Genomic DNA, 13,011 nt, shown 5'->3' on the forward strand with positions numbered 1-13,011 from the left:
TGACTTAATTGAAACTAATGATGACTTAATCGTGTAAAACATTACATCATATATCAGATCTGAATTACACTTTGAATAATGAAAACTATTTAAAGTTTTTGTGGCTATCAAAAAAGGCTCTGTGCCATGACAGTAACAGGGTGAATTTTATTAGTCCATAATCTAATAGATCACTTATTTCTAATAAGCTACACATTAAACAAGTGTTGAAAGGCAGCGAGTTAAAGATGTTTTTCATCCTGTGGCTATAATATAGAAGTACTCACCAAACTGGTTTAAGTGGTGGTCATTCCGTAAGTATTTCAACTGTGTGCAATCATGTCTATTTGTAATACTATCACTGGCATTTGAGACACCACCGTGATAATAAATGACACATGGTCGATGTGATCAATGCACCTGATAAAGGTTTGGACTGTAGATTTGATTTCGATGATAAATCATTCTCGATAAATACCGTCTCCTTTCATTCCGATTCCTGAATTCCTATCAAACTCTCTGAGCAGCAGTGGAGCTTCTAATCACAAGTGAGTCCAAATTCCACCATTCGTTACACACCACACACACGTATTTCCGTTTGGGGTAACGTTTGTCACCCATTTATCTCCCCTTATTATGATTGACCTTTCCTTTTGTTCTGCTGCTCCTCCCACTGAGCGATTGTCTTCAAATCTTCATACAGTATATACACACACACACACATCCTTTAGGTATTTATCTATCTATCTACCTATTTATTTATTAATTTATTAATTTTTATTCAATTAGATATGACATTTTTCTGTTCTAATCAATTATATATTCATTTTAACTTTAAATAGAAATATATATCTATATCTATATATATGTCTATATATATATAGATATTTTGTGAAGAAACATAATATATTTTCTCTTTTTCTTTTGTGTATTGCAGGAGCCCTGGTGTACCGTTTTGAATGATTTTTAGAACAGAATTTTTTTTAACATTGAGTTGGGCTTGGCTTTGGGACTCATGTAGGTAAAGCGGAGGGAGACCAGATGATTAATTTCACATATAGAGTGTTTAGCCCATTCGAAATGAACACAGCAGTCACAACTGGACCAAGTCAGGGCATTTCTGTGAGGGGTGCTCACAGTCGAATTTCAGTCTGAACCTGAACCAACCCAACTGCAGGAAGAGAACTGAGCATGCTCAGTATTTTGGGTTGCGAGCAACATTTAAAATTTTATAATTGTTTGTGTGGATCTGAGCTGCTAACTGAGCTGCGAGGTGCAAACTCTGCAATAGGGCAGCGCTGTAGAGCTGCAAAAAAGAGAAGAAAAAAAAAGTAAGTTCTGGATATTTATCCAATGTTTTTAGAAATGATAATAATGGATACACAAAATGTTTTAGAACAAGTTATTTATATAATTATCTAATCATTTATTCAGCACCCGCATCACGTTTTCCATTCTCAGGTGACTTATATGCTTCGTACATGCACGTGGCAAACCAGTGGATGAAAGGATTTTACCAGTAAATTTCAAGCTCTCCATGCTGATGATTTTTTTTTTTCACCTCTTTAAAATTTAAATTTTTTGGTTCATTTGATTTTATGCAGTGTAAAACCTGTCTTGCACATGGGTTGACAGTTTTGTAAAGGACATGAGAGCATTATCGCTTCTTTCCTCGCAGTCTGCATCCACCCTTCACTGCCTTTATCCCTACACTAACAAACGCGAATGTCGAAATCACTGCAGCCCTCTGGTGGAGCCACCGACAAGCACTGACTGCAGAAAAGCTATCCGGCATCAGCGGGTATCTTACCATAACATGCACTTCTCTATATATTTTCCTTTTATATATTATCGATCCCTCATTCTTCAATTCTTTACACACATATACTCTGGTCATCCATAAATGCTGTGAAATGTTTACATGAGAAAGAAGGTGGTGAGGGTGATGAAGGTTGAGCACAAAAATAATGACAGTTTGTGCACACACACACACACACACACACATAAAAAAAAAGAAAAAAAAAAAAAAAGAAGCCATCCTGACATATTCATCGTTAAGGGAGATAGCGGGTTGGGGGACAAGTGGGAATTATAATTGTATTAACTCTGGACACAAAAGAGCACTGAAAGTGTTAATTTTGCCGTATGGTAGGTCTGTCCACCTCATGAACTTTTTATTTTATTAGTTTTCCATTTTTTTTTTAAATCGCCTGACAGTAAATGCTATAACTTTTTTTTTTTATTATTGGAGCAAAGTAAAATGCAGGGAAAAGCTTTACACCCCTGTTTGTTTTTTTCTTCTGTCCCCAAAGATCCAACCCGAATGTCTGGGCCTTCTGATGATGTGTGCCTATAACATGTGTACATATATACTTACATATATAAACACACATGCACACTCAGACAGACCCACATGCGAAGGCCTGAGAAAAGTTTAGAAGTTTAAAAAATAAATAAATAAATAAATACATACATAAATAATGGGGAAAATCCATTCTCCGTCAAAATGGCTGAAGTTTTTCTTTTCCAGTTTCGTTTTTTTTTTTTTTTTTTTAATAGTCATTAAAACTTGGTACTGTGTCTGTCAGTTGTTTGGAAGAAAAAAAAAAAAGGAAAAATAAATCCAAATACTTAACTTTATAAGTATACGCCACAATCACAGACTTGTCCAGACCATCCTGACTAGGAAGGGGAAAAAATACACCAAGCCTGCTTTTCTTTTATGCAAAAGCACTCTCCGAGGCAATGCTTCACAATCTGCTTATTCTTTTGCAAGAGACATAAAAAAAACCCCAAAACATATTTATCTCCTTAAAAACATCTAGACATATTAGTGTGAAACAATATATATTTTTAAACTGTTGAATTTTCCTACTCTCAGGTAGTCAAATTAACAAGTGCACATCAAATGTAATTTGTGCATAAGGTCCAAGGTGTCTTCAGTGGAAAAAGAAATCAACAAAAAGAAGAAAAGTAAAACAAACAAAAAAATGTTTGGCATAGTAAAATTGAAGACAGATGGCCAAAGAAGAACTATATATATATTTTTAAAGAAAAAAAGGCAAGGGGCGGAGGGGACGGGGGGGACGGGGATGCAAGTAGAGAAAGTATAGGTTAGGGTGAAAATGGGAGCAAAGGTGAGAAAGAAAGAAAGAAAGAAAGGACAGTACGAAAGGGACAGTACGATAGAGACCCCTGTGGTTGCTAAGTCCAGTCATTGCACAATTCATTCACCACCTTGTGCCAGGCAAACATTAAATGTATCTCAACGTATCCAATTATATATGTTTTTATGTGTGTCGAGGAGGGAGACCTGTACCTACACCAGTGTGTAGGACTTTGAATATGCCCCAGCACTCTGCTTCTGCAGTCTGCCCAATCCGGATGAGCTGCTCTCCAGCAGAGAGTCTCTTGAACCACCAACCTTAGAGCTGCTGCTCACACCACCTCCTCCCGTGGAGCAAGAACTGGCCACGGCGCCAGCTGCAGCTCCAGCGGCTCCAGTGCTTTGGCCGGCTGAAGAGGTGGAGGAGGAGCTGGGCATAGTAAGAGTCCTCTGGGGCAATGTGGATGTGCCCGAGCTAATGCTGGAGCCACCTGTAGTGGTGCTGGAGGCTGGTCCTGATGCTCCTGAGCTGGTTAGACTACTTAACCCACCATGGCTGAGTGTCAGGGCCTGTTGCTTGGATGGGTCTAATGTCATGTGGCGGCCCTGCGTGTGGTAAGCACGAGCCGCTAAACTTCGAATGGAAGCTTCACGTGGCGGCACCACTGGGCATGGATCATGCAGCTCTGCTTGTTTGCGGAAGAATGGCTCTGTCTTCATATAAAGGGGGAGATTACAGTACTCACCTGGGCAGAGAGAGAAAACACAGTCAGGTTTCCGTGTACAATATATTTATTAACCAACCTTTCATTTATGACCCCATTGGGTTTTATCCATGCTTACATAGAAAATGCAAAAAAAACGTTGGTAGGAACTCACTCTTGTTGGCACGGTGTGGTATTGGCACTGCTACATTCTTGCCACGGTCATAGTCCTGTGGTTTTGGTGGAGATGCCGTGAAGCGGCAGATGCCCGGCTCGGACGGTGTGCTCATTGATGTCATGCTGTCGGCATTTTCATTGGTACCTGTGGTCATCTGGTCTGAAGAACTGTCGGAAATGAAGCACTCCGTGATCTCGAACTTAGCATGCTGTAGATGCTCCTCCAGTTTGGCATGCTCGTAAGCACGAGCCAGTTCCTCATATGTAGAAGAAGCACTCTCCGTCGAAACCATGCTGTTACGGCCCTTGTCTGAGACATTAGGCCGGGTTCGAAAAGGGAAAACAAAATAATTATTGGACGGTTTAAAGATGCTGGAGGTAAAGAGATGGAGCCCAATTCGAGTCTGCCATAAAGCTTAAAATGTTAAATATCCACAAATATTTTAAATGGTTAGTCTTTATGCTATTTTATTGTCGAAATTTAGGTTCTTCAGGTTTGCTAATAAAACTATCAATGAAGCCTATAACTTACCAATTAACATGAAGAAAACTGCATATTAATTTCAGACCCTACCCTCAAAACCTTATTTTTTTTTAGCTAATCTGCTTTTTTAAAATAAATGTAAATGCATTTTAAATACCTTTAAAATGTAGTTCTATTCAACAAAATACTATGCATCATGTTTTTTGTTTTTAAGCATCTAACTACCACAAAAAACACTTTCTCACACATATACAGTAGTACACACAAACGCACACACACACACACTTATTTTATACAACAACCATCAAACATGACGGATGACGGCTAACACATGCTTCATCTGATACATGTGAGGTCCAGTGAGCCACGTCCATATAAACTGCTGCTTAACACTGTGTCAGTGTAACACATGGGAAATGAGCTCATCATCCACATACATGAGCTCAGAGACACCTACAGTACAGTATGTCTGGAGAGTGATTGACAGGTCAGCGTATGCTATCCCTCCCAGCCCTAGGGCTGGACCAATTTTACTTCCTAGGTATATTAAAAAGTATAATAACATATATAAAGTAAAGACATAGAATATTAGCAAGCACAGTAGCAAGAAGAAAAAAAATCTGTTTTGTTTTTAAAGCAGCCGGTGCCAAGAGGAATCATAGGTTTATTGTCTATTTATTTTATATTTTACTTCATTTACATTTACTTTTCTAAACGTTTTGATTGTTTTTATATGTAAATATATGATTATAATGTTGGAAATTGGTAATACTGGTAATATTTTTGGTTGGCTGGAACGGATTATCTGCATTTACATTATTTTCCATGAGAAAATGTGTTCCGCAATACAAAGTTTCATCCTAAGAACAAATTGAATTCCTATGCAGAGGTACCATTGCACACTGCCTGGCCGAAAAAAAAGAAGATTAAATTATTGGCCTTTGTCAAGCAAAACAAATAACTAAGAATTTTTTTTATTACTGTAATTGGGTTAAGAAAGCTCCGACACATTAACAAAACCGAGAACAATATTACTGAACCATCAAATTTGTGGGAAAAATGTGGAAAGATGTCATGCATTGAGATCACATAGACCCTCTGGAAATTTAAATCATTAAAAAAAAAAATGTGTGGCCATAACAAAACCACTTGTTGTATGGTTAACCAGAAAAAGCCGATAATTTCCTAAAATATAAGATATACAGTAAAGGTATAAAGATTGGACTTTGGAGCAACTAAAAAGTGTAATGTCTGATGAATCCAGACTGACCCGAGCAACTGGCTCATAAGTGTAAGAGCAGACACTCATGAAGCGAAGTTTTAATCCTTAAACGTCAAGCAACACAGCAGAGTTAGGTCAATAATGATTAAAAAATGTAACATAAAAAATAGATAATAGACTTCAAACTGTGTTTTCGGATATGTGAGGTAGAATAAAAGTTATCATTACTTTTAATAATATGTAAATGTTACCACTACCGGAATATGGTACATTGAACATTACAAATAAGAAGAACCTTTAAAAATGAGCATATTATTATTATTATTATTATTATAATTATTATTGAAATATTACTACTGACTGTATCAAAGAATTGAGAGAAGTTTATAAAGATTTTGACAGACAATTTTCATGAAAACAGAATAAGGCTGAGTTGTTAGAATCATTCCTCATTGCCTAGATGCACAGTGTATAAACGTTTGTTTACCTGTGTCCTGGGACAGACTGGCACTATAACTGTCACTCTCTGTTACAGTGATACCATGCTGCGAGCCGACGGTACGCCAGTCAGAGGTTAGAGTGCGGGCAGGCGTGGATGCCTGGCACTTTGTCAGGGTCCACTGGCTTGAGTAACGATTTCTTGTACTGTGAGCTGACTTAACACTCTTCCTTGACACTGGATCTGGGAATAAAACAATAATATGGAAAAGTGGCAAAATTCTAATGTGTGTAATATTTCGTGCAATCATAATAAGGCCAATTTAAATCGCTTTCAACAATATATTAAGCAATACAAGAAACTTACTGGTTCCTGGTCTAATATCAGACATGTCAATTAAGGGGCCGGTGTTCTGAATAAGTGCAGGATGATGCACAGACACGCCTGTGCAGAAGCTCTGGGGGTTTACTGACTGGCTGAACTCTGTGTCCGTAACAGGAATGGTGGCTTTGTCTTCACCTAAATATACATGATGATAAAACTTTAGTTAAGAGATTATTACACACATTTGAGATAATATACACACATACATTAAAGGGTGAAATAACAGACCGATCTGCTTGATGCCTTCCTTATCTTCAATAAGCAGTTGTACACGTGGTATATCTATGTGCAGCCGTGGCCCCTGGGGTGGGCCCTTCACTGGGGTGTCAAAACTGCGATTGTTCTTACTGCTCCAGGTATTAAACGTGCACGCAAACACACACACACACACACACACACACACACACACACACACACACACACAAATAAATAAATAAAAATAAATAAATAAATATGGCCAGGCCAGATTGTGATTATACCGAAGCACTGTGTTCTTACCTGATTAACATTTCCGCCAAACTCTTAGCATCTAAAGAAGTACAGTAGAAAAAAAAAAAAAATACATATTTTAGAACTTTTTCATTCTGGATATCAAACCCCTTTTCTATTTAATCCCAAATGGTGCTTTATGTGCTGCTCTCATTTACGTCCATATGGCTATACAAAGATTTTTATCAACCTCTTTCTTACCTCGAAGTCTTTTCAGCCTCTTCTCTTTGCGTTTCTTTCGAATGATGAAGAGAAGGGCCATGCCCAAAGTAACTAAAATGACAGGGGAGCCAATGGAGAACAGCTTCTTCACATCATCACCTTCCCCACGTGCAGACTTGATCGGGGGAATGGTACCTTTTTACGAACAGCACAAAAATGAAATTAGTTCTGATTCTTTATAAGAGAAAATTAGAATCAGATTCTATGCCAGCATTATTTTCTCATAAATTCTTTCAATGGTGTTAAAAGGAAGCTTGGCGAATTGGGAATATACTGTACAATGGTACCATTGGGGAATGGTAGCATCCCATCACAGGGCACAGGCCCTCACTTACCAAAGTGCACACTAGGCCATGCAAGTCTTAGGACTGTAAGGGGAACTAGAGTGCCTTGAGGGACCCCATAAAGCACAGCAAGAACACAAACTCTATACACAAAATCCAGAGGCAAAATTCAACCCCCCAACCCTGGACATGCCAAGCAACAGTGCTAAATGCTGAGCCACTATGCCCTCTGACACCCATGCAACATTTTTCCACATACACTATCTTGCTAAAAGTATCCACTCGCCTGCCTTCATATGCACATGAACTTGAGTAACATCGAATTCTTAATTTATAGGGTTTAATATGATGTTTGCCCCACCCCCTTTGCAGCTATAACAGCTTCAACTCTTCTGGGAAGGCTTTCCACAAGGTTTAGGAGTGTGTTCATGAGAATTTTTGACCATTCTTTCAAAAGCGCATTTGTAAGATCAGACACTGATGTTGGATTAGAGGGCCTGGCTTTCAGTCTCCGCTCTAAGGTGTTCTATCAGGTTGAGGTCAGGACTCTATGCAGGCCAGTCAAGTTCTTCCACACCAAACTCGCTCATCCATGTCTTTATGGGGCCAGGGGTAGCTCAGTGGTTAAGGCATTGGACTACGGTTCAGAAGATCCCAGGTTCAAACCCCACAACCACCAAGTTGCCACTGTTGGGCCCTTGAGCAAGGCCCTTAACCCTCAACTGCTCAGATGTGTAATAAGATGTAAGTCGCTCTGAATAAGAGTGTCTGCCAAATGCGTAAATGTAAATGTTTATGGACCTTGCTTTGTGCACTGGTACGCATGTTGTTGGCAACACCAGTTCCAACATCACAGCACACCAGTGCCCAAAGCAAGGTCCATAAAGATATAAATGAGCGAGTTTGTTGTAAAAGAACTGCCCAGAAAAGTTGAAGCTTTTATAGCTGCAAAGGGTGGGCCCAGTTCATATGCATGTGAAGGCAGGCGAGCAAATACTTTTGGCAATATAGTGCAATTGTAATGAGACGTGGTAGGCCAACTCACTGCCATCGTAGTCTAGTGTGGCAAACTGTGAGGTCTGGTTCCCACAGCCAGCACTGTTGCAGGCCTTCATCTTCAGCTCGTACCAGGTGGCTTCACGCAACTCTGCCAGGAAAACATCGGTCGTGCCATTGGTCCGTACACTTTGCCAGGCATAAGTGCCTTTGGGGCGGAAGTCAAGCAGCACAGCATTGATGGGGCAGCCACCACTGCTCCATCCCTGCAGATTGAGCCGAGCATGAGTGGAGTTGATGTGGGTGAGAAGGGGCTGGTCCTTGTTGAACTGCGGTTCTGTGGGGGGACAGAGGAAAATGCTACTTAATAAGTCCTCCCTATTATGTGGAAACATCTGCATAAGAAGAAACCTCTTCGCTAGGTGCTCTATACAGTCTAGACATCACATACGTTTCTAGATAATATATCAAAACATATATATACAATTGTGCATTCTTACCTCTGCCATGAGTCTTTGCCTCAATAATTTCACTTATCCGCCCAGCTCCCACACTGTTCTTGGCAGCTAGTTTGACCTTATACCACGTGCCACACCGTAGGTTATCCAGCTTGAAAGAGCGTTCAGTGGAAGTAATGAACACATCTCTCCACTCTTCTGTATTATCCACAGAGTACTGCAGCACGAAGCCTACAAACACACAAACACATACAGGTTTAAGGGAGTTTATAAAGTCCCTCAAAAGGTTACTTACTCACACAACCTTTATAGATACTATCAGTTACAAGTTTGGACAAACCTTGTAACTCCATGACCTTTGCTGATTTTTTAAATTTCTTTTTACATTGTAAAACAATGCTCAAGACATTCAAATGATTCTGGAGGCAAGTTCTTAAGGCGGAATTCCGTATTGTGAAACGCATTTTCCCAGAGGAAATAATGGAAATGCAGATAATCCGTTCTGCCCCCCCAAAATATTACCAATATCACCAATTTCCAACTCCTCTTGGCACTGGCTGCTTTAAAAACAAAACTGAAAGCAGCTCTCTTATCTTCTTGCTACCACCCTTAGCAAGGTTATGCTATGTTTTTACAAAATCTTGCACAAAGTGATATGTAAACAAAAAAATATGTAAACTGATTTTTCTTGGCTTTCCACTGTTGCAAACAAGTTTTGAACAACTCCACGCGACTTAGCCGGCATTCGGTTCAAATTTCTTTAAAAAGATCAGTTCTTAAGGCAAAAAATGGTGAGGTGGGGCGTTTCTATGCGGAGGTACCACTGTATTGAGACGTGTTTGCTACTTCTGCTCTGTAAAGCCTTTATAATGGCTCTAATTTGAGGTGTTCTTTGTTAATTGGTTATTTTTGAGACTTTTTCAGAACATCTGACCTTCATGTCTTTTTTTATATATCTTATACATTTTACTTTAATTTTCTATAGCTATATTTTCTGCAGCTAAAGTTTTCTATATAATTAATTCTTATTTTATTCCATAATTTCGTATAAGGTCGTATAAGCATTTTACTGCATATCATACTGTGTATTACTGTGTATGCGACAAATAAAATTTTTATTTTAATAAAAAAACATTATTTGAATTTAAATAACAACTGACTGTTGTTGTTGTTGTTGTTGTTGTTGTTTAATTACCTAATGCCACATGAGTTATTTCATAGTTTGAAAAATTTCCAGTATTGTTCTAGAATTGTCCTAAAATTAAAATACTTAAATCAAGAAAAATGGGTATTAGCCAGCATTTTGCACCCTGGGAGGATTTCCCCAGTCATACAGTAGCTTTGTATAAAGCCTAGTAGTTGTGGTAGAGATCCCTTCTCACCACAAGAGGGTGCAGATAATTCAAAAATCATAGTTTTCTATTCGAAAAACAGGAGGAGGAGGAAAACTGCTGCTCTCAGGACACTTTCATGCATAGAGACACAGTTTTGGTTGACAATTTGTATGGATGTATGGATGTATGTATGCATCTATCTATCTATCTATCTATCTATCTATCTATCTATCTATCTATCTATATTTCTATCTTAGATATCGAAAATTTCAATCTCACACAACATGCACACACACACACACAGACGACAAAGCATCTAATTAAACACCTTTTTAAATGACACATCAACAGCACTATTTCTATTAGCGACATGACTGTAGACAGACAAACCAGAACAAAGATTAATTAAGTCCTTCAGAGAAATGCATATACAAGGGGCCTTGTATATGCCTTATTTAGTGTAAAGCATGGTTAATCAGAAAGAAAGCCCCTTATTAAGTGAACACGAGAACATAAAAGCATAAGCTACAAAACCCCCGACAGGATGAGTAGAAAAAGGTGGGGCATGTACACTCACATGCTCACTTGCTTAGACAAAAGAAAGTGGGGAAGGCAGTATATAAACATGTAAATAGACTCAGTGAGCAGTGACAGCTGGACAAAGCAAGCCAAGTGGACCAAATATGGAACACTAAGGGAATAGACAAAAAAAAAAGAGAGAGAGATAAGGGAAAGGGGTGTGTGAGAGAGCAGTGATCAAGAAAGAAGAAGAAAAAGAAAAAAAATCACTGGATTGAGAAAACAACTAAAAAAAGGAGTTGTACCTCTGATGGAGCTTCCTCCGTTATCTCCAGGGATCCAGGCTAGAGTAATAGAGGAGGTTGAGGTGGTGGAGACTGTTAAACGCGGCTGATCTGGAGGGACTGACACACCCACACATAATAGTCAAATATTATAATCTTTAATAATCTTTCACCTTCTGTTTATGCTATATATATATATATATATATATATATATATAGAGAGAGAGAGAGAGAGCACCTTACCTTGCACAAGTAGATTCACGATTATGGTATCAAATCCTAGTGTATTGGTGGCTGTGCAGGTGTAGTACCCAGAATCCTCTGCTTTCACTGAGCGCAACACCAGCGTCCCATTTGCCAAAATGTTCCGCTGGCCATCCTGAGATACAGGAATAGCAGTGTTCTCGCTGTGGGGGTCAAAGTCGAAATTAGAATAAATTCATAAACATATACAATATATGTATATATTTATATAAATACCATTATTATAGGCACACCATTACTATGTATAAAAAAAAAAAAACCATATTGCTAATGAAAACACTAGAACTAACTGTAACTGACCTGTCCTTGGTCCATTTAATTGTAGGAGTTGGCTCTCCAACTGAACTACATGGCAGCCGTACCTCCTTCATCCACGGAGTGGTAACTGTACCTCCAAAAGATAGAATCTTAGCAGGAGCTAAGTGTAAAAGAGATAGAAGAGAGAGAGAAAGAAATGAAATCTAGAACTATAAAAGATTTTTTTTAGTTTGTTCCTCTTTAGTACCTCATAAAGGTTATTTGTAGAATTGAAACTTATTTAGGAAGCTAAGAGACCTTATTCATCCAAAGACCATTAAAAGACAATTGTCTTTTAAGACTTTACTACATAAACTGGCAAACTGGCAAAAAAAAAACTCAGTATTGGTGCTGAATTTATTTTTGTATGTAATACATACTGTATAATACAGAAAATGTTTCTGCCAAAAAAGCCACTTCTGAAGTTTATGCAACATGAAATTGACCAATCTTGCTTCTCTAAAAAGATTTTCAAGTTTTTGTTGCCGTTTTGGAGAGATAAATTTATATGTGCCCCAAAAATGGCTATTTTTTAGCGTTATACTGTCTTGCTTTAAACAAGATACTAAAATTGATTCCAAAAGTGTATGGTCTGTAAAAAGTTGTTGTTTAAATTAAAGTGTTCCAGGTAAAATTAGGAGACCCCCCCCAAAAAAAAAAAAAAAAAAAAAAAAATCTGTAGTGTTCGTACCCTTTTCTAATTTATGTCGCAATATATCTTAACAATTTAGTATTTTAGATTAATAAACTTTTTCAGGTTTATGTCTTTTCATGTGAAATCTAAATTCGCCAAGTTTCATTCGAATCACAATTAAGGTCATTAAAAGATTTGAATAACATATATTTTTTTTTTATTAAAAACACTACACCTAGACGAGATTTTTTCATTACCAACACCATGTTTTGGCCGATACATATAAAGAATACACAATGTTGCTAGTTTACTAGACATACTAATCTAGTAATTAATAAACCAGCAACTCAGTGTAGAAGGACAGTACTGTACCATTCAGAAAGAAAAAAAATATTATTAATTACAAATTAAAGGTTGTAAAGGAGAGCATGGATTATAAAAAAAAACATGCATTTTATAAACAAGTAAATGATACTGTACTTCATGTGACACACACGAAAGCACAAATATGCATGGTATTTACTTTGGATTTATTGAACACTTTATTATACTATGATACACTCATATCTATGCCCATATCTCATAGTGGGAAGGGCCTCCCTTTGCTCCTATTAATTTAAAATTCTATGCTGACCCGATTGCATCCCAAAAAATTTTTTAGGTGCACCTTCATGCTGCATATTTCCTGCTATGCAACAAAATTTTATTTAATTTATAACTAGTGACTATAACGGT

The 13,011-nt window shown here is 37.9% G+C and overlaps 1 protein-coding gene across 3 annotated transcripts in view; it reads right to left on the reverse strand.

Annotated features, from left to right (window-relative positions):
- Positions 1–3,080: 3,080 nt before the first annotated feature.
- Positions 3,081–13,011, reverse strand: part of LOC128533133 (cell adhesion molecule DSCAML1) — a 99,560-nt gene continuing 89,629 nt past the window's right edge. Inside the window, exons 21-33 of one of the 3 annotated variants that reach the window (XM_053507359.1) lie at positions 11,646–11,763; positions 11,325–11,488; positions 11,103–11,201; positions 8,987–9,175; positions 8,536–8,823; positions 7,186–7,341; positions 6,994–7,024; positions 6,724–6,842; positions 6,478–6,630; positions 6,160–6,354; positions 3,965–4,276; positions 3,637–3,831; positions 3,081–3,576 (exon numbers count right to left, since the gene is read on the reverse strand). In XM_053507359.1, coding sequence (XP_053363334.1) covers positions 3,299–3,576; positions 3,637–3,831; positions 3,965–4,276; positions 6,160–6,354; positions 6,478–6,630; positions 6,724–6,842; positions 6,994–7,024; positions 7,186–7,341; positions 8,536–8,823; positions 8,987–9,175; positions 11,103–11,201; positions 11,325–11,488; positions 11,646–11,763 — 2,297 coding nt within the window. In that variant the 3' untranslated portion in view covers positions 3,081–3,298. Of the gene's footprint in view, positions 3,832–3,964; positions 4,277–6,159; positions 6,355–6,477; positions 6,631–6,723; positions 6,846–6,993; positions 7,025–7,185; positions 7,342–8,535; positions 8,824–8,986; positions 9,176–11,102; positions 11,202–11,324; positions 11,489–11,645; positions 11,764–13,011 lie in introns of all 3 variants that reach the window. The other 2 variants (XM_053507360.1, XM_053507358.1) reach the window with 2 other exon arrangements.

Source organism: Clarias gariepinus, chromosome 11 (genome assembly GCF_024256425.1).
Source record: "Clarias gariepinus isolate MV-2021 ecotype Netherlands chromosome 11, CGAR_prim_01v2, whole genome shotgun sequence".
In the NCBI taxonomy this organism is placed as follows: Eukaryota; Metazoa; Chordata; class Actinopteri; order Siluriformes; family Clariidae; genus Clarias; species Clarias gariepinus.